This window comes from Pelophylax lessonae (genome assembly GCF_965119305.1).
Source record: "Pelophylax lessonae genome assembly, chromosome: 2".
NCBI classification, from domain to species: Eukaryota; Metazoa; Chordata; class Amphibia; order Anura; family Ranidae; genus Pelophylax; species Pelophylax lessonae.
The window spans coordinates 80,127,841-80,155,191 of NC_138769.1; the positions used below are offsets into that span (position 1 = coordinate 80,127,841).

Below are 27,351 nucleotides of genomic sequence, written 5' to 3' on the forward strand. Positions count from 1 at the left end.
ATTAAATGTGAAAAAGAAAAATACTGCGCTACCCTGGGTATGTAGGATGAACAGCTCTATACCACAAATAAATATACAATATACATAAATCAATATGTGAAAAAATATAAGTGAGTGTGGATCACTCCAATATCTACAAATAAGATAATATAAAAATGGCACTGTATGCTTGTGTATACAGTGAAAAAATGAACAATATAAAAGAACAATATAAAAGTGAACAATAATACAATAAATATATAACACTGGTGATGATGGTGACAGTCCAAAAAAATATCGTGACTAAAGTGCAAAAAAGTGCTGCATTAAAAGTCTCTTTAGTGCAATGACATTCAGTGGTGACTCCTGTGACCTCCTGCTTCACCCTTCAGTGCTCAAAGGTAAGGTAGCCCACTTACCAGATGTAGTTGATTCTTATGGCGTACGCCAAAAAGAATCAAAAATCGCTTGTGTGTTACTCCTGGTATCAGATGACCCGATTCTGTATTAAGCCCATAGGCACTCGGGATAAACAAGAAGAGAAGAAGCTCCTCATAGTGTGAAAAAGTAACGTCCTTTATTTTCACTCGAACATGGTAAACACACTCTTCATTATAAAAAACGTTTGGAGTTTACCACAGTGTTTTATGGACTTTTATACTGGATGTTTTTTATAATGAAGAGTGTGTTTACCATGTTCGAGTGAAAATAAAGGACGTTATTTTTTCACACTATGAGGAGCTTCTTCTCTTCTTGTTTATCCCGAGTGCCTATGGGCTTAATACAGAATCGGGTCATCTGATACCAGGAGTAACACACAAGCGATTTTTGATTCTTTTTGGCGTACGCCATAAGAATCAACTACATCTGGTAAGTGGGCTACCTTACCTTTGAGCACTGAAGGGTGAAGCAGGAGGTCACAGGAGTCACCACTGAATGTCATTGCACTAAAGAGACTTTTAATGCAGCACTTTTTTGCACTTTAGTCACGATATTTTTTTGGACTGTCACCATCATCACCAGTGTTATATATTTATTGTATTATTGTTCACTTTTATATTGTTCTTTTATATTGTTCATTTTTTCACTGTATACACAAGCATACAGTGCCATTTTTATATTATCTTATTTGTAGATATTGGAGTGATCCACACTCACTTATATTTTTTCACATATTGATTTATGTATATTGTATATTTATTTGTGGTATAGAGCTGTTCATCCTACATACCCAGGGTAGCGCAGTATTTTTCTTTTTCACATTTTTTCCAGATCACTAACATTAGTGCACCTGATACTTTGCAGCTTCCCAAAGATACCCAATTATTATTGTATATATTTTTACAGCACCTAGGCGCGATTGTACACAAAATTCTTTTCAATTCAATGGATTGCCCAAATAATCGTTAAATTTTCCAGGTGTGATCGTGCTCAATAAGGTGCTAATGCCAAAAGGTGCTGTGGTGCTCCACTCAGTGGAAGGTGCCTCGAGTCCCCCTAAGGGAATCTACTCACCAGAGCCTATGGATCAAATGAGCCTTGTAATTGTATGGACCAGTGGTTCTCCAAACAGGAAACACAGTGAATCTCTCTCCGGTGTCACTCAAAGAAGGAATAAGCCAACATAGTGAAGCCCGCAAAAAGGTTAATTTATTGTAAGGTTAAAAAAATACTCAAAAGGAATATGAGATATTGGGCATATAGAAGATAAAAAAAAAGCCAGCGTGCGTTCCACGGAATCCAGGAAGTGACGTCGTGTGGTAGCCGTTTGCCGGAAGTGCATTGACGCGTTTCACCCACCTACAAGGGGCATTATTAAAGACAATGTCTATCTCAATATTTACATCATTGCAAGCGCTGCTTTTTGGCACATTCATATTGTTGGTTTGCCAGTACTTAGGGATCAGTGATTTAACCAGGGCTCCTCTAATAAATAGCACATTTAGCCAGGGCTCCATTAGTAAATCATTTTTCTAGGTGTTTGTAATACTTGCTTTTGACTTAACTCTATCATTTGCAAGGATATATTGCTTGCTCTATGCTTTTGCTCTATGCTTTTGCTAGATTTCGTCATATCATTATCAGCAACATCTGAATTCCCAGCTCTGCTTAATTCCTTCACTCATTATACATAATGTTGTTCCCATTGCTGAATTTTCTATAGTAAAGTTAGAGATGATGTAGAAAGGGGAGTAAGTTCTTGCTTTCCTTTCCAATGGCAAGGGTGATGGTGAGGGCTTGAATGAAAACTTCAAGTGCTATTAGCTGATTGAACTATCATTCATGCCGAATTGAAATAATGTTTATTTTGGTAGCTTTAGCCTTTGATATATGGATTTATGTTTTCACGGCATCTCGACGGTCATTATGAAGCAATTACTTTTTATCTTTTCCAAGCTCTTATATCCTTATATTTGTATATTTTTATTACAGGCCGGAAGATTTGCTACGCAGACTACAAACATCCTTGTTATAAAATTGCTTACTTTCATGACTTAACTGCACGAGTTGGCTACCATCACGCTCATCAGATTTGCACTGGGGAAGGAGGCCATCTTTTAAGCATTGAAAGTGAAGCAGAACAAAAACTAATCGAGAGAATGTTGCAAAATCTGACAGACTCAGGATCTGGAAAGTCTGACGGGGACTTTTGGATTGGACTGTCACGGAACATGGCGACTTCAGGAGCCTGTCCAGACCTTTACAAGTGGGCTGATGGGAGCACTGCGATGTTCAGGTATAATTATTAATGATCCTCATAAGCTGCAAATGAATTTAGCATAAAGCAATAACTTAATTCAGTTTATTATCAAATGTTAATAGAATAACAATTTCATTGAATGTCTCTGGATACTCTCAAAAGCCAATTAAGTTGACTCATTCTGAGATAATGCATAACACACCTCTCTATTTTTAGCATAATCTCACAAAATGTCATTTTTCATTTTACCGAAAGGATATTACCAAGCTGGTCTGAGAAATTATAAAGAAATTAAAAGAAATCCAAGGATTATATTGTTAATTTTATACGCTTACTAAATGGTAACATGGACATCAATATAAAAGTTACTCTAAAGTGTATATTGATTTTTCTGTATAAACAGGCAAAAAATTTGGGGGAGCATACCCATGTATTTCTAAAGCTGCTGCAGCTATGAACCAAAAGACATGTATATTAAAAAAGAATAGCGCGCAAATGCAAAAGAAATAACTACCAAATCTGAAGACAATCCATAAATAAAAATGGGGGTTTGGTCCCACCATATGGCCATATCGTGCTCAAGCCCACTACTGCGTCAAAGTACCCCATTATCAGTGGGTCCTACATTATCCATGAAAAAGAGATGAATCCAGCCTAACCCTTGGAGATAATACTCCTTGCTGGGAAGGATGTGCAAATGCACTACAGGGGACTCCTACCATATCCACTAGATGGTGGACACTGATTGAGTACAGGTGTGTGGGGGGGTGGGGAGGGTTGCTCAACCTCGATAGTCTGGTCAGACCGAATACATAATAAACAGGCAAAAAATTTGGGGGAGCATACCCATGTATTTCTAAAGCTGCTGCAGCTATGAACCAAAAGACATGTATATTAAAAAAGAATAGCGCGCAAATGCAAAAGAAATAACTACCAAATCTGAAGACAATCCATAAATAAAAATGGGGGTTTGGTCCCACCATATGGCCATATCGTGCTCAAGCCCACTACTGCGTCAAAGTACCCCATTATCAGTGGGTCCTACACTATCCATGAAAAAGAGATGAATCCAGCCTAACCCTTGGAGATAATACTCCTTGCTGGGAAGGATGTGCAAATGCACTACAGGGGACTCCTACCATATCCACTAGATGGTGGACACTGATTGAGTACAGGTGTGTGGGGGGGGTGGGGAGAGTTGCTCAACCTCGATAGTCTGGTCAGACCGAATACATAATAAACAGGCAAAAAATTTGGGGGAGCATTTGCACATCCTTCCCAGCAAGGAGTATTATCTCCAAGGGTTAGGCTGGATTCATCTCTTTTTCATGGATAGTGTAGGACCCACTGATAATGGGGTACTTTGACGCAGTAGTGGGCTTGAGCACGATATGGCCATATGGTGGGACCAAACCCCCATTTTTATTTATGGATTGTCTTCAGATTTGGTAGTTATTTCTTTTGCATTTGCGCGCTATTCTTTTTTAATATACATGATTTTTCTGTATAATTGATGTATGTAATACTGCAAGTTTTAACCTAGTTAACAAACCTTATATTTGCAAGATGAATTTTCAAGTGGACCTATCATTAAAATTCACACTATACAAATTAACAGGTCATATGTCACTGTTACCAAATCACATTACTATCCTGTTATATTCAAAGTAAAAAAAAAACTACTGCTCTCAAAGTTCTAAATAAAACAGCCTGGATCAGTTGGTCTCTGGCTATCAATCCCATCTGCAAAAAGTCCATTGTTTTTGATGACTATTGAGTTACAAAGCTCAAAAAGACATTCCCCATGCATGTAGATGATAACACGCAATACACAGAAAAAAAAGAGTTTTACACGTTAACACACATTGAAAAGATTATTTTAACTAAAGTCTGCCATACAAGGACCAGCCAAATTTCGATCCTGGGCTAGCTTGTTGTACAACCAGCCTGTCAGGTTTTTCCTGAGCAATCAGGCTGGCTACAGCCAGCAACACTGATCATTGTACAACAGCACTGCAGGAAGGATTCTTAATGCTGATGGGGGAGTCAGCACAAAAATGTATAATGTATGGCTTGCCTAAGTTAAAATGATTGTAACCACTTAAGCCCCGGAAGATTTTACCCCCTTCCTGACCAGGGCGTATTTTGCGATTCAGCACTGCGTGATTTTAAGGGACAACTGCGCGGTCGCGCGACGCTGTACCTAAACTTATTTGACGTCCTTTTTTTCCCACAAACAGAGCTTTCTTTTGGTGGTATTTGATCACCTGTGCGATTTTTTGATTGTGCGCTATAAACAAAAAAAGAGCGACAATTTTGCAAAAATAACAATATTATTCACATTTTTTTATATGAAATCCCCCCCCAAAAAATGTAAAAATCAAAATTTTTTAACATTTTTGGCCAATTTGTTTTCTGCTACATATGCTTGGTAAAAAAAATCACAATAAGCGTATTTTGATTGGTTTGCGCAAAAGTTATTGCGTTTACTAACTAAGGGAAAGATTTTTGTCATTTTTGTTGTTTTTTTTTTTTTAACGAGTAATGGCGGGGTTCTGCAATTTTTTTTTTTGCGGGACTGCGACATTGCGGACCCTTGACTGACATTTTTGACACTTTTGGGGGTACCAGTGACATTACTACAGTAATCAGTGCTATACATATGCACTGTTACTGTAAAAATGACACTGGCAGGGAAGGGGTTAACTTTATTGGGGAAGGAGGGGTTAAGTGTGTCCCTAGGGGCGTGTTTCTAACTGTGCAGGGATGTGGCTTTACATGTAACAGCAGAGATCTATGGTCCTACATAGCAGGACCGTTAGATCTCTGCTGTTACACAGGGAAGAATGACAGGCGGCTTTGTTTACATTAGCCGCCTGCCTTTCTCCCTTCACAGCGGACGATCGCGAGTGACCGGCGGACATCGGGTCCGCCACGCGCTGACTTGTTAGGGAACGAGCCAGGGCGGGAGCGGGCCTCCGGTGGCGCGCGTCCGCCTGCTATTGGCTCACAGGCTAGTGATGTACCGATACGTCACTTTGCCTGGCCGGGGCTGACCACCGCAGTATATGTACTTGCGGCGGTCGGCAAGCGGTTAAAGTCTCTTTTCTTTTCCTATAAAAATAACAAACTTATACTTACCTGCTCTACGCAGTTGGTTTTGCAGCAAAGATTGTCCTCTTCTAGGGTCCCTCTTCTGTGATCCTGGCCACTCCCTCCTGTTCAGCTTGCTATGGGGCACCTGAGCAGAGTCACAGCTCCCTGTGTCCATTCAGACAAGGAGCCCCGCCCCAGCCCCGCCCCCTCTTTCCCCTGATTGGCTAGCTGACTTTGATTGACAGCAGTGGCAGTACTTCTCCTTCCCCAGCTGGATCAGAACGCCAGCCAATCCTGAGGAGGAAGTGAAGTGGGCGGGGATCCGCTCCTGTGTAACACGCCCACCCAGCGCCGGCCGGTCACCCAAAGTCTCTCTGCGTCCCAACGGCTGTCCATGGGGCACATGTGCAGTAGCGCAATCCCACGGACACAGGGACGGACGTGTAGATACATGGGTTTTATTAATATAGATGCTGATCTCTTTATTGGCTTGCCTAACCGAACATGCATATGGTTCAACAATGAGTGTTTGAAGAGCACTAGAGTACTACATCTAGGTGATTTTATGTATTGGGATCAGGGCTGGATTTAGAGCAATATGGGCCTGGTGCTGAGGATTTTGGTGGACCTTAAGGGCTGTGCGTCGGCATGCGCTCTGAGGTGAAAAGGTTTAGCTGTGCAAGCCAAATGCTATGGAAGTGTCAGGCTTCCATAAGACCCCTGCATCAGCATGTGTGGTGCGCCCTGAGGTGAGGCTGAAGTGCGCAGCTATGCAGAGCTAACACAAAATTACAGAAGCTGAATACCTGGCTTTCATTAGGACTGCCCGCAATGCCTGTTATTAATCCCACCACCCGGCCCAGGTGGTGCATATGGAATTCAGGACCGGTCAGGCCAGGGGAGATTTCTCCCTGTGGCCCATTGCTTTCCATGCATGGCCTGTTCTTTTTGGGCGGCTGGGCCCAGGGCCACATCATAGTGTGGGTGTGGCCAAATTGTACAGTGGGAGGGTCCTAAAGAAACATTATTAACTAAAACCAGGAATGCATACCACACAAGCACAGGGTTCAGGAGAGCGTAATACACAGAGCGCTGAGTTCAGGACAGTGTAATAAACAGAGTGCTGGGTTATGGACAACATTAAACACAGAGCGCTGGGTTCAGGACAGCTTAATACACAGAGAGCTGGGTTCAAGACAGTCTAAAACACAGAGTGCTGGGTTCAGGAGAGCGTAATACACAGAACGCTGGGTTCAGGACAGCGTAATACACATAACGCTGTGTTAAAGACAGCATAATACACAGAGTGTTGGGTTTAGGAGAGCGTAATACACAGAGTGCTGGGTGAAGGACAGCGTGATACACAGAGAGCTGGGTTTAGGACAGTGTAATACACAGAGCGCTGGGTTCAGGACAGCATAAAACACAGAATTCTGGTTTCAAGGCAGTGTAATGCACAGAGAGCTAGGTTCAGGCCAGTTTATTACACAGAGAGCTTGGTTCAGGACAGCGTAATACCCAGAGAGCTGGGTTCAGGAGAGCGTAAGACACAGAGAGATGGGTTCAGGAGAGCGTAATACACAGAGCACTGGGTTCAGGACAGCATAATACACAGAGTGCTGGGTTCAGGACAGCATTATACACAGAGCACTGGGTTCAAAACAGCATTTTACACAGAGTGCTGGGTTCAGGACAGCAGAGTACACAGAGTGCTGGGTCCAGGACAGCAGAATACACAGAGTGCTGGGTTCAGGACAGCATAATATACAGAGCGCTTGGTTCAGGACCGCATAATACACAGATTGCTGGGTTCAGGACAGCATAATACACAGAGTGCTGGGTTCAGGACAGCATAATACACAGAGTGCTGGGTTTAGGAGAGAGTAATACACAGAACACTGGGTTCAGGACAGCATAATACACGCTGTTTTTTTTTAAATTTTATAATATTATGCTGATCTCTTTATTGACTTGCCTAACCTAACATGCATATGGTTCAACAATGAGTGTTTGAAGAGCGCTAAAGTACTACATCTAGGTGATTTTATGTATTGGGATCAGGGCTGGATTTAGAGTAATATGGGCCTGGTGCTGAGGATTTTGGTTGTGGGCTGTGCGTCGGCATGCGCTCTGAGGTGAAAAGGTTTAGCTGTGCAGACCAAATGCTATGGAAGTGACAGGCTTCCATAAGAGCCCTGCATCAGCATGTGTGGTGCGCCCTGAGGTGAGGCTGAAGTGCGCAGCTATGCAGAGCTAACACAAAATTACAGAAGCTGAATACCTGGCTTTCATTAGGACTGCCCGCAATGCCCGTTATTAATCCCACCACCCGGCCCAGGTGGTGCATAATACACAGAATTCTGGTTTCAAGGCAGTGTAATGCACAGAGAGCTAGATTCAGGACAGTTTAATACACAGAGAGCTTGGTTCAGGACAGCGTAATACACAGAGAGCTGGGTTCAGGAGAGCATAATACCCAGAGAGATGGGTTCAGAAGAGTGTAATACACAGAGCGCTGGGTTCAGGACAGCATAATACACAGAGTGCTAGGTTCAGGACAGCATTATACACAGAGCGCTGGGTTCAAAACAGCATTTTACACAGAGTGCTGGGTTCAGGAGAGGATAATACACAGAACACTGGGTTCAGGACAGCATAATACACAGAGCGCTTGGTTCAGGACAGCATAATACCCAGAGCGCTTGGTTCAGGACAGCAGAATACACAGAGCACTGGGCTCAGGACAGCAGAATACACAGAGCGCTGGGTTCAGGACAGCAGAATACACAGAGCGCTGGGTTCAGGACAACGTAATACACAGAGAGCTGGGTTTGGGACAGCATAATACACAGAGCACTGGGCTCAGGACAGCAGAATACACAGAGCACTGGGTTCAGGACAACGAAATACACAGAGAGCTGGGTTCAGGACAGCATAATACACAGAGCACTGGGTTCAGGACAGCATAATACAGAGAGTGCTGGGTTCAGAACAGCATTATAGATAGAGTGCTGGGCTCAGGACAGCAGAATACACAGAGCGCTGGGTTCAGAACAGCATAATACACAGAGTGCTGGGTTCAAGAGAGCATAATACAGGTTGTTAGGCACAGAGTGCAAGATTCAGAGGTTTCCTATGCAGAGAGAGCACTTCTGTCACCACATCCAAAGCTCACTCTGCACCCTTCTCTCACACATCTCTGCAGTCTGCAGCCACTTCCTAACCTTCCCTCAACAGCTAAACTCTGCATTCTTCTGCTTCAGCTTTAAGCCCTGCTTTCCCACTGCCCTCACCTTTGCACAAACAGACCTCCTTCCCTTCCCCCCTCCTCCCCTCTTATCTCGGAAGCAGCCAGTCTCAGCCTCCCACACAGTCCATTTGTGGCTCTGCCTCTCCTTCACTGGGCAGTGGCAATGAGATCGTCAAGCAGGGGCCATCGGCATTCGATCACCTGGCTGTTTCCCAGCCAGCAAGCCCTCTTTGATGCCCAAAACACATCTGTGCCCTGGCAGCTTTCTCTCTGCATCAGCTCTAAGTGCTGTGCAGGGAGGTTCTGTGGGAGCAGCACGCTGTCACTTGTAGCACAGAAGGCGGTCTTCTGTGTTTACAAGTGACAGAAAATAGTGGTGACAGTGGATCTGGCCTGCCAGGGCCTATATTATGGTAGGAGCCTGGTGCTGCAGCTCCAATCGCCCCTATGTTAATCCGGCCCTGACTGGGATAGTTTTATGTCTGTATAATAGCAAAAACCTTGCGAAGATGGGTTATATTTTTGTTATGCATTTTGAGGTTTAAATTCCAATGAAGCTTAGATTTCTATGGCAAATTTAGCGGGGTCAATATGTGTCACATAACTTGGCTATAACTCTTAGACTAATTTGTTATTTTCACAGGGGGCCTTGATAACTAAAAAGGAACAGAAGTGTACATTCCTAGTTCTCTTCGACTACATTAACATTCCTACGGAATGGGGCATCGTGCATGTGAACTTAAACAGGTGTATTACTGGTACCAAGTGGTTAAACATATATATGTAGGTGTTTTTTTTTCAGTAAAACAAGACAGAGCATTATGTATAAATAATAAATGTCACCTTTTTGTAAGTTGAGAGCATAATGCCAGATGATTGCTGATTGGCTGGCATAGGTTATCCTACTTTGAATATTGGTCTTTACAAAGTTAAAACCAAGGGTAATAACCTGTTTATGCGCTTTGACAGGAACTGGTATGCAGATGAACCATCATGTGGCAGTGAAGGGTGTGTGGTCATGTACCATCAGCCAACTGCTAATCCTGGAATAGGAGGACCGTACATGTACCAGTGGAATGATGACCGGTGCAACATGAAGCACAATTTTATATGCAAATACCCACCAGGTAGGTGGAATACAATCATTTCCCGTCTATGCTGAAATAAGTTCTCTACAAAAAAAAAAGAGAGAAGCATTTCTTTCTTACTTCTGAGGAAAAAACAGTTGAGTGATTTAAAACCTTCAGCATATTAATCTCCATAGGAGAGCTGAAAGTGAAGCCTGAGCCCCCATATCAAACCAGACATGCAAAGGCTGTCTGTTTCCAGGAGCTGTTGCCAAAGATACCCATTGAGTTCAGTTCCATATACTGTATGGTGCCTTTTTTTAATAAAAATCTATACTTGATGATGTATTTGTCACATAGATCCAAATATGTAATAACAGACAACGTCTGCCTGATTAGCACCCCCACCCCCTCCATTTCTCCCTTTGATCTCTTGAAACACAGCATTACTTTGGCTCAGCCAAGACAGTACAAATACAACCCTGAAGCTTAATGAAGATATCTTCTGGTTAATGTAAGAAATAAGAGTAACATCAAAAGACCATTCATATGTATCTCTTGCTTCAATCAATGTCAGTGTGGATAAGTCAAATGTCAACAGGATGCAGACATAGAATTAGACTGTTCTGCCTGGGAGGACATGGATAAAAGAGCATTTTGTCAAAGAAGCATAAATATTGTTTATGTGTGAAAATACACATGTACATACAAAAAAAAAACATGTTTTTTTTTTAATGTGGGAATTATACAACTCTTTTATGATAATTGCATAAATTATTAAATTATTTTTTGTTGTTTGCATGTCTAAATTTTAGAAATCTTGAGTAAGCTTTAATACATAACATATTCTAAATAATTGATTGAGCTGTGAGTTTTGCTGTTTATAGATGTTAAGGGTACCTGTTAGCAGGCCAGTTTATGGTTCTAGGCTTTTGTTATGGAGAAGACTCCAGTTGTGTGACTACTGAAAATTGCATAAAAAGTCGCCTTTCCTTTAACCACTTAAGCCCCGGAGGATTTTCCTGCTAAACGACCAGGGGGTATTTTGCGATTCGGCACTGCGTGACTTTAACGGACAATTGCGCGGTCGTGCGATGCTGTACCTAAACGAATTTGACGTCCTTTTTTTCCCACAAACAGAGCTTTCTTTTGGTGGTATTTGATCACCCGTGCGATTTTTACTTTTTGCGCTATAAACAAAAAAAGAGCGTACATTTTGCAAAAATAACAATATTTTTCACATTTTTTTATATGAAATTCCCCAAAAAAAAATTTAAAAATCAAAATTTTTTAACATTTTCGGCCAATTTGTTTTATGCTACCTATGTTTGGTAAAAAAAATCGCAAAAAGCGTATTTTGATTGGTTTGCGCAAAAGTTATCGCGCTTACTAACAAAGGGAAAGATTTTTGTCATTTTTGTTGTTTTTTTTTTAACGTGTAATGGCGGCGATCTGCGATTTTTTTTGCGGTACTGCGACATTGCGGCGGACAGATCGGACCCTTGACTGACATTTTTGACACTTTTGGGGTTACCAGTGACATTTCTACAGTAATCAGTGCTATACATATGCACTGTTACTGTAAAAATACACTGGTAGTGAAGGGGTTAACTTTATTTGGGAGGGAGGGGCTGTGTGTATCCCTAGGGGCGTGCTTTCTACTGTGATTGGCTGTGGCTTGAGCTGTAAGGACACTGATCAACGGATCTACATAGTAGATCCGTGTGATCAGTGTCTTTACAGCGAGGAGAATGACAGGTGGCTTGTTTACACAAGCTGCCTGACATTGTCCCTCTCCCCCGCCGATCGCCGAGTGACCGGCGGACATCGGGTCCGCTGGTCACACGCGCGGTGGGGTCCGTGACCGCGCGGGAGCGGGAGCGCGCCTCCGCGGGCGCGCGCTCGCTCCCCAGAGCCTCACAGGCGAGCGACGTAGGCCTACGTCACTCTGCCTGTGAGGGGCTGACTGCCGCAGTAAATATACTGTGAGTAGTCGGCAAGCGGTTAAAAAGGAACTGCCCTGAGCTAATTAGTGAGAAACCATAAAAGACATTGAGAGGGTGGGACTCTGGTTCAATTTAAGGCTGCAGATAGAATGCAGAATATTATTATTTCAGGTACTTATATAGCACTGTCAATTTACGAGGCGCTTTACATATACATTGTACATTCACATCAGTCCCTGCCCTCAAGGAGTTTACAATCTAAGGTCCCTAACTCCCATACATACACAGTTGGGCCAATTTTTTTTTTTTTTTTTTATACATGATCCAATTAACCTACCAGCATGTCTTTGGAGTTTGGGAGGAAACCGGAGTACCCGGAGGAAACCCACGCAGGCACAGGGAGAACATGCAAACTCCAGGCAGGTAGTGTCGTGGTCGGGATTCGAACCAGCAACCCTCTTGCTGCTAGGTAAAGGGGTAACCACTATACCACTGTGCCTACATGACTGAGGTGCTCTATCCAAAACACGGACCTGTTACTGGAGAATTTACCAGGCAAACGGGTTAAGTAGAAATCTAGCCTGTTTTTCGATAAAGGTAGAGCTCACGTCAAGTGTAGTGGTGTAATCCATGAGGAACTGAAACCTCCATGGTTGATTTTACTCCATCATCAAGAAGGAATATCGTCTTTGAATAGCGTAGACAGGTAAATCCTGTTAATTTTGTTCTTCAATCCACTACTAGAACTTTGTTAAACGCTGTGTGAACGTTAGCAACCTCAGTTAAAGAGTTGAACTTAATGACTGGCTATAAAGTGTTGACTCTCGCACACATTACAAAGAAGTGGACTGCTGTCTGTAATGGTCCTTACCTCTATAAGCGTCTACAGGCTACACCAGGATCCCAAAAGCAATCAGTCAGTTTTCAGCCATTCTCTACTGTGCCCTTCAGGATTAGTCTATTATTAAAGTTGCTAGGCTTTGGTGTAGCCTCAAGTAAATCCATTACAGGCGTACCCCACTTTTAAGTACACAATGGGACCAGAGCATGTATGTAAAACGAAAATGTACTTAAAGTGAAGCAATACCTTCTTCCATTTCTCATTGCATGTAAATACACTAGCTCCATAGGAAATCTTGGTCAGCTTGACATGGCACTGCTCCCAAACCATAAGTGACAAGGACACCAAGCTTGGGGAGCATGTTAAGGGGATCCAGGACTATGACATGGTAGATTACCTAGGCAAGCTGGCCGGCCACAAATAGGATATGTTATAGTCCTGAGTCCCCTCTCGGTGCTCCCTAAGTTTGGTGTCCCTGTCACTTATGGTTTGGGAGCAGTGGCATGTCAAGCTGTCCAAGATTTCCCATAGACGCCAATGTTAAAAACCGGGAGTAGTACCATTCCAAGCTGACCAAGTGGTGTCCGTACTCGCAAGTGTACGTAAAGTGAGTGTACTTAAAACGGGGTATGCCTGTATGTACAATATATTCATGTCAATATCTGTGAACATTTTCAGGTGGTTTGATTCTGTTTGCATGTCCAACCGCCATCTATTGTCTACGGCCAACTTTTCCTTTATTAACAACACATGCACTTTTTAAATATACCTTTTTTAAAAAGGCATTTTCTGTATATGGTGTCCAGGGAAAGGGAAGCTTTGTGCATTAAAATATTTAATATACAGTATGTTGCCCATTCATGCAGAAGATGTGCCTTCTTGAAATTGAAGGTATCCTGCACCAAGCAGGATTTTTTAAAAGAGATCCAAATCCAATTATTAAAAACTCATACCTACTATGACATATTATTACTTTGCAATGCAAGCTTGGAAATCTGCATCTTTCATTAGAAGAATAATCGGTGATTCATGGTGTTACCATGGTGGGGACCACCAGCAGCTATGCTAATCATATTATGCAAACATTGTCCACTGTTTTTAGTATCAGGAAGCCAGTCATGAGCAATAATGCTGCTGATACTTAAGTAGTTGCATGTAGACAGAAAGTGATAATAATAGGCTAGAGAAGATTATCAATATTATTATGAAAATAACGAAAACAAACATGAAAACAGAATTATATAGAAAAAACAATGTTTATGATGCACAGCGTCTTCGCAAACTAAATGGCATTCAGTTAAAATGGACCTAAATTGAAAAGGTGAAGATTATATTAGGGAAAATCTAGATATGTTAATTGTCCCCAAGCATTTCCTTAAAAAAAATCACCTTTGTCCTAAATTTCTCCTGTAAAAAGCTATGCACTCCCTGGTATTTGAGGGTGCCTAGGCACTTTTGTGTCTTCAGCCTCATAACTTTATATTTACAGTATGAGATCTCAGGCACTTCTGCCTCTGACTAGTAATCTCTGAGGATTTGAAATGAGATTTGATGATGTTACTTTTATGCTGCTCACTGTTGTCTTGCTGAAGTCTTTAATGTCAGGAAACAAATCCCTGCCTTTACCAAGTTGTCCGCCTCTATACTGAGAAACAGTGCAGAGCAAAGCATGTTAAGTCACTGATGGGTAGAGATCAGCTGCAGGAAGACCCAAGGCAATAACGGTGACTGGTCCTTTGTCCTCTACCTGCCTTTTTTTAACACAGCTTCCAGAATTCAGTATCTCTTTAAGGTTTATATCTTCTTTAAAGTTACATCATAAAAGAGAGTATAGGTAAAAACAATGGCACAGCCCTCTGTTTGCACTTTAGATGGCATAAAAATGTGTCTAAAGTATTCCGCTCCATATAGAGATTATAAATCCAGCCCCTGGCCAAAAGGGTCGTTAGACAAGCTGGATGGAATACTGTGTTACTTTCTTTGTTTAACACCATATATGCCTCCTTTTGTTGTTATTGTCTTGTGATGCATCTGTTATAGTTTCTAGTGCCGGTTCACACTACCGCGGCACGACTTCTGGGGCTACTGTGAAGTTGCGTGCACCGTGACTTCGGCGCGACTTGCACGGACTTCATATAATAAATGTCTATGCAAGTCGCTCCCGAAGTAGTACAGGAACTTTTTTCTAAGTCGGAGCGACTTGTGTCGCTCCTATTAGAACGGTTCCATTAGCACACAATGGACCGCGACGTACCGCGACTTGTCAGGCTGACAAGTCGCCTGACAAGTCGTGGTAGTGTGAATGGACACTTACGGTTATAACGAACCAGTTGTTTCAGTCTATTTTGTATGACGGATACCGTTATCTTTGTTAACTGTAATTTGATCTCTAATAAAACATTCATGGAAAAAAAAAATAATAAAAAAAATATGCCTAAACCCCTGGGACGTCAACGGGCCCTAACCAAGAAACATGCCTTTTCTCAATGTATTGTATTGAATAAGCTCAAGGTTAGCTGAAGCTTTTTGGTGTGGTGGCAGTTTATTTGGCATGATGTAAATGAAATGACTGTTTGTTACAGCCTGCTAATGGATTTCTACACCTCTTGGGCTATTTTCTTTTCTTTAACAGAAAATATCCTAGAAAAAGAATTAGGAGACAGAGCAGAGCCAGACTATGGTAAGAAACTTAAAAAAGCCTTCCAACTGGGGCTGGAAGTATCTAGTGATTCACCAAGAAAGCGGATAACTCAATAATAAAGGACACATTTGTCGTTGCATATAAAGATGGAAAGGCAATCAAGTAGGAAAGAATAATTGTCCATGTTTTTCAAATGTTCCCTTTAGTAATATTGTAATCCAATATCCAGATTTGATGTAATGTTAGCAGGGACATATCTCAAACACAGATTTTTCACTAGTTTATACAGTCAGGCTTGAGGGAATAAAGATACTAAAACAATTGTATGGGCCAAACAGATGCCTAATCAAAGAATAAAAGAAACAGAAACTAGCTGGATGTACAGATGGAATATGATTCACGTTAACTAACATGATCTTCATCCCCAAAGCACTTCTCTTACACCCACATACAGGCTTATTTAAAGTTATCCTATTTTCACTTAAGCTTCATATGGTGGGTATTTATTTGGATGTCTTCTGACAGCTATTTTGGGTGCAAGAGTTTATACCAAAGAATAGGGTTGAGCGGACACCTAGATGTCCGTGTTCGACGGGTTCGGCCGAACTTTAAAAAAAAGTCCGGGTCCGTGTCCCGGACTTTTACCGAACTTTTCCCGGACACCGAACCCCATTGAAGTCAATGGGGACCCGAACTTTAAGGCACTAAAATGGCTCTAAAACACCAAAGGAAAGGGCTAGAGTGCTGCAAATGGCAGCAAAACGTAATTAAGAGCATGGCAAGTGCTCTGCAAACAAATGTGGATAGGGAAATAACTTAAAACAACAAAAAAAAAACAGAAAAATAAAACAATGTTCTTCTTCATCTCTGAAGGACGAGGCCCATATGGAGTAGGAGGGAGGTTGAGGTGGTGGTGGATGTGGCGGTGACATAGGCGTGCGCACAGGGTGTGCTGGGTGTGCCTGGGCACACCCTAATCACCTAGGGCACATAGCATTGCCAGTGAGGAGATGGGAAAGATCTCCCTGGGACCTGCTCTGCTCTATTTCTCCTTGCCTACAGGTACATGGCCCCGATACATTACTCTCCCTGCTGGCAAACACATGCATGTGTATTTCAACTTTGGGGTGCACACCTTAATGCAATAGGCTGCGCACACCTATGGGCGGTGTAGGTGGAAGCGGCGGTGGAGGAGGACCAGGGCCGGATTAACAGCATCATGGGCTTGGTGCTGAGGATTTTGAAGGGCCTTAGGGCCGTGCCTTGCCATGCACCCAGAGGAGGAAGGGTGCAGCCATGCATGCCTAATTCAACATGGGATGCTGTCTCTGAAGCCCATAAACACATCCATGCATCGCCAACTGTCCCTCCTTGTCCGGCCTTCACGCTGTGTGGGGAGGTTCTGAGGGTGCTGCCTGGGGAAGCGAGCATAGAAGCCAGACTTCTGTGTTTACAAGTGACAGAAGAGCGGTAACAGTGAATATGGCCAACCCGGGGCCTATATAAAAGGTAGGGGCCTGGAGCTGCAGCTCCAATAGCCCCTACATTAATCTGGCCCTGAGGAGGAGGACGAGGTAGCCAACACTGCTTCTTTTCACAAATTTTAAATGAGGGTACACCCCAAAAGAGTGAGAAAGAGCAAAAATGGAACAATGGGTGGGTAAGGTCGGTATCCATTGCTATTCTGCATAAGGTACGGAAAAGTCCCGTGGGATCCATGCCTGGTTCATTTTAATGAACGTGAGCTTGTCCACATTGTCTCTGGACAGGCGGCTGCGCTTGTCTGTTATAACGCCCCCAGCCGTGCTAAATACCCGTTCAGATAATACACTGGCTGCAGGGCACGCCAGCACCTCCAAGGCGTAAAGGGCAAGCTCAGGCCATGTGCCCAATTTGGAGACCCAGAAGTTGAAGGGGGCAGACCCGTCATTCACTACATGTAGGCGTGTGCACACATACTGCTCCACCATGTTGGTAAAATGCTGCCTCCTGCTAAGACGTTCCATCTGAGCTGCTGGTGCTGCTGTTTGTTGTGGCGTGCTGACAAAGCTTTTCCACATTTCGGCCATGCTAACCCTGCCTTCTGAGGTGCTGGCGGTGCCCTGGTTGCGTTGGCGACCTCCTCCTCCTCCTCCTCTGCCTTGTGCTTCCACTGTGGCCCCGCTGTCAGATGGGAATGCCAGCAGCATGGCGTCTACCAGCGTGCGCTTGTACTCGCGCATCTTGCGATCGCGCTCCAGTGAGTGAATTAAGGACGGTACGTTGTCCTTGTAACGGGGATCCAGCAGCGTGGCCACCCAGTAATCAGCACAAGTTAGAATGTGGGCAACTCGGCGGTCGTTGTGGAGACACTGCAGCATGTAATCGCTCATGTGTGCCAGGCTGCCCAGAGGCAACGAAAGGCTGTCCTCTGTGGGAGGTGTATGGTCCGTGTCCTCTGTATCCCCCCAGCCACGCACCAGTGATGGCCATGAGCTGGCCTGGGTGCCACCCTGCTGTGAACATGGTTCCATCTCCTCCTCCAGCTCCTCCTCCTCCTCATCCTCCTCATCCTCCAGAACTGTGCCCCTGCTGGACAATTGCGTCCCTGGCGTTTGCGTGTGCAGGAACCCACCCTCGGAGCCCCTTGCGAATGACTGCCCTGAAAGCCTTGGAAATGTTACCTCTTCATCCTCCTCCTCCTCCTCATCCTGTGCCACATCCTCTTCCATCATCGCCCGAATTGTTTTTTCAAGGAGGCATAGAAGTGGGATAGTTAAGCTGAGAACGGCGTCATTGCCACTGGCCATGTTGGTGGAGTACTCAAAACAGCGCAACAAGGCACACAGGTCTCGCATGGAGGCCCAGTTATTGGTGGTGAAGTGGTGCTGTTCCGCAGAGCGACTCACGCGTGCGTGCTGCAGCTGAAACTCCACTATGGCCTGCTGCTGCTCGCACAGTCTTTCCAGCATGTGCAAGGTGGAGTTCCACCTTGTGGGCACGTCACATATGAGGCGGTGAGCGGGAAGGCCGAAGTTACGCTGCAGCGCTGCCAGGCGAGCAGCAGCAGGGTGAGAACTTATTTGACGGTCTCCTCATATTTCTGTAATTTAAGATCTTGCCCTAGAAAGGTTTTTATTGAATAGCGGAATAGAAAATATGATCCAAAAAAAGTGTATGTATATCACACGTACACAACCACACTAGGCCCCAATTACTATTGTTTGTACCCCTAAAAGGCTAGATGAGGAGTAGGGGGGGTATGGAACAGGCAGCACCCTCAAACCTTCAGAAGTATGAGATGAACCCCAACAACTTGGAAAGGTGGATCTCTCTCACACGTACCGACACAGACTATCCCGCAATTCAATTGATCCTCAAAGGTTTTTATTGAATAGCGGAATAGGAAATATGATCAAAAAAAGTGTATGTATCTCGCACGTACACAACCACACTAGGCCCCAATTACTATTGTTTGTACCCCTAAAAGGCTAGATGAGGAGTAGGGGGGGTATGGAACAGGCAGCACCCTCAAACCTTCAGAAGTATGAGATGAACCCCAACAACTTGGAAAGGTGGATCTCTCTCACACGTACCGACACAGACTATCCCGCAATTCAATTGATCCTCAAAGGTTTTTATTGAATAGCGGAATAGGAAATATGATCAAAAAAAGTGTATGTATCTCGCACGTACACAACCACACTAGGCCCCAATTACTATTGTTTGTACCCCTAAAAGGCTAGATGAGGAGTAGGGGGGGTATGGAACAGGCAGCACCCTCAAACCTTCAGAAGTATGAGATGAACCCCAACAACTTGGAAAGGTGGATCTCTCTCACACGTACCGACACAGACTATCCCGCAATTCAATTGATCCTCAAAGGTTTTTATTGAATAGCGGAATAGGAAATATGATCAAAAAAAGTGTATGTATCTCGCACGTACACAACCACACTAGGCCCCAATTACTATTGTTTGTACCCCTAAAAGGCTAGATGAGGAGTAGGGGGGGTATGGAACAGGCAGCACCCTCAAACCTTCAGAAGTATGAGATGAACCCCAACAACTTGGAAAGGTGGATCTCTCTCACACGTACCGACACAGACTATCCCGCAATTCAATTGATCCTCAAAGGTTTTTATTGAATAGCGGAATAGGAAATATGATCAAAAAAAGTGTATGTATCTCGCACGTACACAACCACACTAGGCCCCAATTACTATTGTTTGTACCCCTAAAAGGCTAGATGAGGAGTAGGGGGGGTATGGAACAGGCAGCACCCTCAAACCTTCAGAAGTATGAGATGAACCCCAACAACTTGGAAAGGTGGATCTCTCTCACACGTACCAACACAGACTATCCCCCAATTTAACTGATCCCCAAAGGTTTTTGATTAAATAGCGGAATAGAAAATATGATCCCAAAAAAGTGTATGTATATCACACGTACACAACCACACTAGGCCCCAATTACTATTGTTTGTACCCCTAAAAGGCTAGGAGTAGGGGGAGTATGGAACAGGCAGCACCCTCAAACCTTCAGAAGTATGAGATGAACCTCAACAACTTGGAAAGGTGGATCTCTCTCACACGTACCAACACAGACTATCCCCCAATTTAACTGATCCCCAAAGGTTTTTGATTAAATAGCGGAATAGAAAATATGATCCCAAAAAAGTGTATGTATATCACACGTACACAACCACACTAGGCCCCAATTACTATTGTTTGTACCCCTAAAAGGCTAGGAGTAGGGGGAGTATGGAACAGGCAGCACCCTCAAACCTTCAGAAGTATGAGATGAACCTCAACAACTTGGAAAGGTGGATCTCTCTCACACGTACCAACACAGACTATCCCCCAATTTAACTGATCCCCAAAGGTTTTTGATTAAATAGCGGAATAGAAAATATGATCCCAAAAAAGTGTATGTATATCACACGTACACAACCACACTAGGCCCCAATTACTATTGTTTGTACCCCTAAAAGGCTAGGAGTAGGGGGAGTATGGAACAGGCAGCACCCTCAAACCTTCAGAAGTATGAGATGAACCCCAACAACTTGGAAAGGTGGATCTCTCTCACACGTACCAACACAGACTATCCCCCAATTTAACTGATCCCCAAAGGTTTTTGATTAAATAGCGGAATAGAAAATATGATCCCAAAAAAGTGTATGTATATCACACGTACACAACCACACTAGGCCCCAATTACTATTGTTTGTACCCCTAAAAGGCTAGGAGTAGGGGGAGTATGGAACAGGCAGCACCCTCAAACCTTCAGAAGTATGAGATGAACCCCAACAACTTGGAAAGGTGGATCTCTCTCACACGTACCAACACAGACTATCCCCCAATTTAACTGATCCCCAAAGGTTTTTGATTAAATAGCGGAATAGAAAATATGATCCCAAAAAAGTGTATGTATATCACACGTACACAACCACACTAGGCCCCAATTACTATTGTTTGTACCCCTAAAAGGCTAGGAGTAGGGGGAGTATGGAACAGGCAGCACCCTCAAACCTTCAGAAGTATGAGATGAACCCCAACAACTTGGAAAGGTGGATCTCTCTCACACGTACCAACACAGACTATCCCCCAATTTAACTGATCCCCAAAGGTTTTTGATTAAATAGCGGAATAGAAAATATGATCCCAAAAAAGTGTATGTATATCACACGTACACAACCACACTAGGCCCCAATTACTATTGTTTGTACCCCTAAAAGGCTAGGAGTAGGGGGAGTATGGAACAGGCAGCACCCTCAAACCTTCAGAAGTATGAGATGAACCTCAACAACTTGGAAAGGTGGATCTCTCTCACACGTACCAACACAGACTATCCCCCAATTTAACTGATCCCCAAAGGTTTTTGATTAAATAGCGGAATAGAAAATATGATCCCAAAAAAGTGTATGTATATCACACGTACACAACCACACTAGGCCCCAATTACTATTGTTTGTACCCCTAAAAGGCTAGGAGTAGGGGGAGTATGGAACAGGCAGCACCCTCAAACCTTCAGAAGTATGAGATGAACCCCAACAACTTGGAAAGGTGGATCTCTCTCACACGTACCAACACAGACTATCCCCCAATTTAACTGATCCCCAAAGGTTTTTGATTAAATAGCGGAATAGAAAATATGATCCCAAAAAAGTGTATGTATATCACACGTACACAACCACACTAGGCCCCAATTACTATTGTTTGTACCCCTAAAAGGCTAGGAGTAGGGGGAGTATGGAACAGGCAGCACCCTCAAACCTTCAGAAGTATGAGATGAACCCCAACAACTTGGAAAGGTGGATCTCTCTCACACGTACCAACACAGACTATCCCCCAATTTAACTGATCCCCAAAGGTTTTTGATTAAATAGCGGAATAGAAAATATGATCCCAAAAAAGTGTATGTATATCACACGTACACAACCACACTAGGCCCCAATTACTATTGTTTGTACCCCTAAAAGGCTAGGAGTAGGGGGAGTATGGAACAGGCAGCACCCTCAAACCTTCAGAAGTATGAGATGAACCCCAACAACTTGGAAAGGTGGATCTCTCTCACACGTACCAACACAGACTATCCCCCAATTTAACTGATCCCCAAAGGTTTTTGATTAAATAGCGGAATAGAAAATATGATCCCAAAAAAGTGTATGTATATCACACGTACACAACCACACTAGGCCCCAATTACTATTGTTTGTACCCCTAAAAGGCTAGGAGTAGGGGGAGTATGGAACAGGCAGCACCCTCAAACCTTCAGAAGTATGAGATGAACCCCAACAACTTGGAAAGGTGGATCTCTCTCACACGTACCAACACAGACTATCCCCCAATTTAACTGATCCCCAAAGGTTTTTGATTAAATAGCGGAATAGAAAATATGATCCCAAAAAAGTGTATGTATATCACACGTACACAACCACACTAGGCCCCAATTACTATTGTTTGTACCCCTAAAAGGCTAGGAGTAGGGGGAGTATGGAACAGGCAGCACCCTCAAACCTTCAGAAGTATGAGATGAACCCCAACAACTTGGAAAGGTGGATCTCTCTCACACGTACCAACACAGACTATCCCCCAATTTAACTGATCCCCAAAGGTTTTTGATTAAATAGCGGAATAGAAAATATGATCCCAAAAAAGTGTATGTATATCACACGTACACAACCACACTAGGCCCCAATTACTATTGTTTGTACCCCTAAAAGGCTAGGAGTAGGGGGAGTATGGAACAGGCAGCACCCTCAAACCTTCAGAAGTATGAGATGAACCCCAACAACTTGGAAAGGTGGATCTCTCTCACACGTACCAACACAGACTATCCCCCAATTTAACTGATCCCCAAAGGTTTTTGATTAAATAGCGGAATAGAAAATATGATCCCAAAAAAGTGTATGTATATCACACGTACACAACCACACTAGGCCCCAATTACTATTGTTTGTACCCCTAAAAGGCTAGATGAGGAGTAGGGGGAGTATGGAACAGGCAGCACCCTCAAACCTTCAGTATGAGATTGTGTTCACTGTACCCCACAAAGATTGAGTTCACTGCACCCCACAATGATTGTGTTCACTGCACCCCACAAAGATTGTGTTCACTGCACCTCACAAAGATTGTGTTCACTGTACCCCCCAAAGATTGTGTTCACTGCACCCCACAAAGATTCTGTTCACTGTACCCCACAAAGATTGTGTTCACTGCACCCCAAAAAGATTGTGTTCACTGCACCCCAAAAAGGATGTTGTTCACTGCACCCCAAAAAGGATGTTGTTCACTCCACCCCAAAAAGATTGTGTTCACTGCACCCCACAAAGATTGTGTTCACTGCACCCCAAAAAGATTGTGTTCACTGCACCCCAAAAATGATTTTGTTCACTGCACCCCAAAAAGGATTTTGTTCACTGCACCCCAAAAAGGATGTTGTTCACTCCACCCCAAAAAGATTGTGTTCACTGCACCCCAAAAAGATTGTGTTCACTGCACCCCACAAAGGATTTTGTTCACTGCACCCCAAAAAGATTGTGTTCACTGCACCCCAAAAAGGATGTTGTTCACTGCACCCCAAAAAGGATTTTGTTCACTGCACCCCAAAAAGATTGTGTTCACTGCACCCCACAAAGGATTTTGTTCACTGCACCCCACAAAGATTGTGTTCACTGCACACCAAAAAGGATTGTGTTCACTGCACCCCAAAAAGATTTTGTTCACTGCACCCCAAAAAGATTGTGTTCACTGCAGCCCAAAAAGATTGTGTTCACTGCAGCCCAAAAAGATTGTGTTCACTGCAGCCCAAAAAGATTGTGTTCACTGCAGCCCAAAAGATTGTGTTCACTGCAGCCCAAAAAGATTGTGTTCACTGCAGCTCACACACAGAAAAATGGATGTGGATCACTGACACCTGCCTATCTCCAATCCCACACCACACAGCAATATCGATTGTAGTTTGTAGAACACAGTTTCCCTAAAATTCAGCAGACTCTGTCCCTAACAGGATTGAGAAGAGATCGTAGATCAGGATTGAGTGCAGACCCCACCCCCCACACAGCAATATCGATTGTAGTTTGTAGAAGACACTGACCCTATATAATTCAGCAGACTCTATCCCTAAAATGCCTACAACTCGCCCTGCCTAAACACTCCGACCTGTCCCTCAATTCTATCCGGACACAAATGGTTTTTTCCTGCCTATCTTTCCCTAATCAGCAGCCAGCACGTTGATGTGTGCTCTGTCCCTGAATCTAAGCAGCATAATGACGCCGCTGCGGCTGCCTCGAACTTATAAAGACTTGGTCACATGCTTCAGACGGCCAATCACAGCTACTGAGACATTTGCAGGCATGGCTGGGATGGCTTAAGGCACACCAGTTAAACGATTGTTGATTGGCTGTTGAAAGCCCGCCATGAAAAGAGCGCCAAAGCATGCAAAACCCGGAAATAAAACGACCGAACACGGATTTTTACCCGAACATACAGTAAAGTGTCCGTGTCCGTGTTCGGGTACAAAAAATCCAATTATTCGGTACGAACACGAATAATACAGTCCGTGTTCGCTCAACACTACCAAAGAATAATTTAATAAAGATGTCATTATTAGAGCACAACCTATGCAGTAGGTCGATGACATCACAGGGGAAACTTATGATTAATATTTTACTTATTTAGGCCAGTCATAGACAGTTAGAATCATTGTATCAAAGAGACTTGAACCATGTATGGGCAGGCAGAATGTACCCAAGTTGATCAACTTCGGTACAACCAGCCTGCTGGATTTTACATGTCCATATTGCATGTAGCTGTTATAGCTGCTAGCAATAATCTCTGTGTTCTCCTGGAGGGGGGAAGGCTTGGCAGTAGGGATTCCCCTATCAACCCTTTCTGTGTTGATGGGGGAGTTAAGAGTCAACTCTTGGATGCAGGAAAGAAATTTGTTTTGTATATGGCCAACCTTACTAAACGGACATGGGTAGCAGGCTAGCTCAGACATTGTACATGAACTACATCTGAGAACTATTTATTATTTTACTACTTGCCCTGTGACCTAAAATGGTTGTAAACGATCACCTTGTAAAACAAACCATTTTGCTTAAAATAGAAATGAAATTCAAAACATTTTTGTATAGATATAAAAATACATTATAAATACCTTTTTACATTTTTTTTATAGGTGATCATATTCCCTCTGCATAAGAGCTGGGGGGGGGGGGAGCACACTGAGCTTCCCAGTGAAAGGCTGTGCAGTGGGGATATGTCGGGACAAGTCTGATCATTGAAGGAGTCACACTGAGTTCCCAGCATAGCCAGAGAACTGAGCATGGTGTGTTCTCCTGCTTAGTGTGGACAGTTTTTAACAGGAAAGCAAGGGGACTAGCAGGAACACCAGGGATTTCAAATAAAGGAAGCAATACAAAGAGAACAGAATACTTTCTTATATAAGTACATGGTAAAGCAGGCACATATCAGGAATAGAAAGTGTTGGGGTAACAAACGCTTTAAGTCTCTGCTCAATCAAATAGTAGGTGAAGCACATAATCTGATTTTCAATTATTATTATATACCAGCACATCTTCATGTATTCAGACATGCCAGAGCAAATCTACAACTGAAAGGATAACTAAACCCAAGAACAAAATGAAGTATATTGCAGCTTAGATGTGGTTGCTACATTTGTTTTATCTTTCCAGAATAAGAACATTTTTAACAATTATAGAAAATACTAAATTTCTATACTAAATACTAAAATAAATTATAGAAAATACCCATTGAACTGGTCACAAGTGCAATGCCTTGTCACTTCCTGTGAGATAATCTGGATGCAGCTTTTTGTGTAAACTATTAATTCCCCTCATATACTGGAGATGAACAATGGCAGACATGTTTGAAGCACAGACTAGGTGGCTCCCTCCATAGATACAGTGACAGAAAGTGTATTATTTGCAGGATCACCAGTTTCAAATCAAAGTGGTGTTAAAGGTAAAATCATAGAATATATGATACAGCTGTAGCACTTAACCCCCGAAGAAGATGCTGTTTTCTTGGGTCTCCTAATCCCAGTGCCTACGGCTCTGCAAGCAGCACCATGCCTCCTGACATACAAATGCTGAAAAGTGGATATTTATTGCAACAATATACACAGTAATACAATCGCCCAAAAAACGGAAATGGCATTAATCACTTGAAAAGGCATGTGAAATGGTAGCAAAATAAAGTATACAATTGGTAATAGGCAAGAGGAACAGAGAATGACCCCTGAAGCCTATACTGGGAAAGTTTCTGTCTAAGGGGCATTATCTAAGACAAGGGTCCAGCAGTCTTTATCAAATCTATCCCTTTTGGCCAGTATGTTGAGTCCAAAAGCCAGCATTACACTGAAGAATTAAGTCCCTCCTAACCCGTGTACAGGTGCCAGAATCACATTCCAGTAAGCAATACTGTTCCTTAGGTAGGATGTGGAAAGGTATGGCCAGCCGCTTCTCACTAGAGTTGGGCGAATGGTTTAACTCGAGTATGAGTTCAGGCCAAACATTGGCTGTTCGTCCATTCGGCAAACATCCAAATTGTCAGGGAGTTTGATTGTTTTTTTGGCCCGCCAAACTACCACAATGCACTGCGCTGTTGCACAGGGCATTGGAAGTCCTAATTGGCAGAAGCAATGAAAGCTTTGCCCAATCAGGACACAAAGTACTGTCAGAGCCATGATCGGACACTGTCCTATTGACTCTATCCAATCATGACTCATTGCTCCTAATCCCACCCCACACTATAATAATAATCTTCCCATAAGGGGCTCTTTGCAGTGTGAAATTGGTATGGAGAGAGATAGAACAGGGCTCTGTTCAGTGTTACTAGTGAGTTAGTGTACTATAGTGGGCTATTGTGATTCTATTGTGAGTGTAATGTATCAGTTTAGTGTGAATCTAGTGATAGTGCAGCGTGAGTGTAGTGTGACCATTTTTTGTTTAATGCAGTATATTTCAGTGCATCTGTGCATGTTTACTGCAGTATATTACAGTGTATTAGTGCACGTTTACTGCAGTATATTTCAGTGTGTTGGTGCATGTTTACAGCAGTATATTTCAAAACGTTAGTGCATGTTTAACACAGTATTTTTCAGTGCATTATTGTATGTTTACTGCAGTATATTGCAGTGCGTTAGTGCAGGTTTGCCGCAGTATATTTCAGTGTGTTTGTGAATGTTTACCGCAATATATTGCAGTGCATTAGTGCACATTTAACGCAGTATATTTCAGTGCGTTATTGCATGTGAACCTCAGTGTATTGCAGTGCGTTATTGCATGTTTAACACAGTATATTTCAGTGCATTGGTGCATGTTT

At 43.1% G+C, this 27,351-nt stretch overlaps 1 protein-coding gene across 2 annotated transcripts in view; it reads left to right on the forward strand.

The window, feature by feature from the left end:
• The window catches only part of CHODL (chondrolectin), a 165,980-nt gene that overhangs the window by 126,899 nt on the left and 11,730 nt on the right, over window positions 1-27,351 (forward strand). The window contains exons 2-4 of one of the 2 annotated variants that reach the window (XM_082246137.1): window positions 2,413-2,716; window positions 9,996-10,153; window positions 15,513-15,560. In XM_082246137.1, coding sequence (XP_082102263.1) covers window positions 2,413-2,716; window positions 9,996-10,153; window positions 15,513-15,560 — 510 coding nt within the window. The remainder of the gene's footprint in view (window positions 1-2,412; window positions 2,717-9,995; window positions 10,154-15,512; window positions 15,561-27,351) is intronic. The other variant, XM_082246138.1, reaches the window with a different exon arrangement.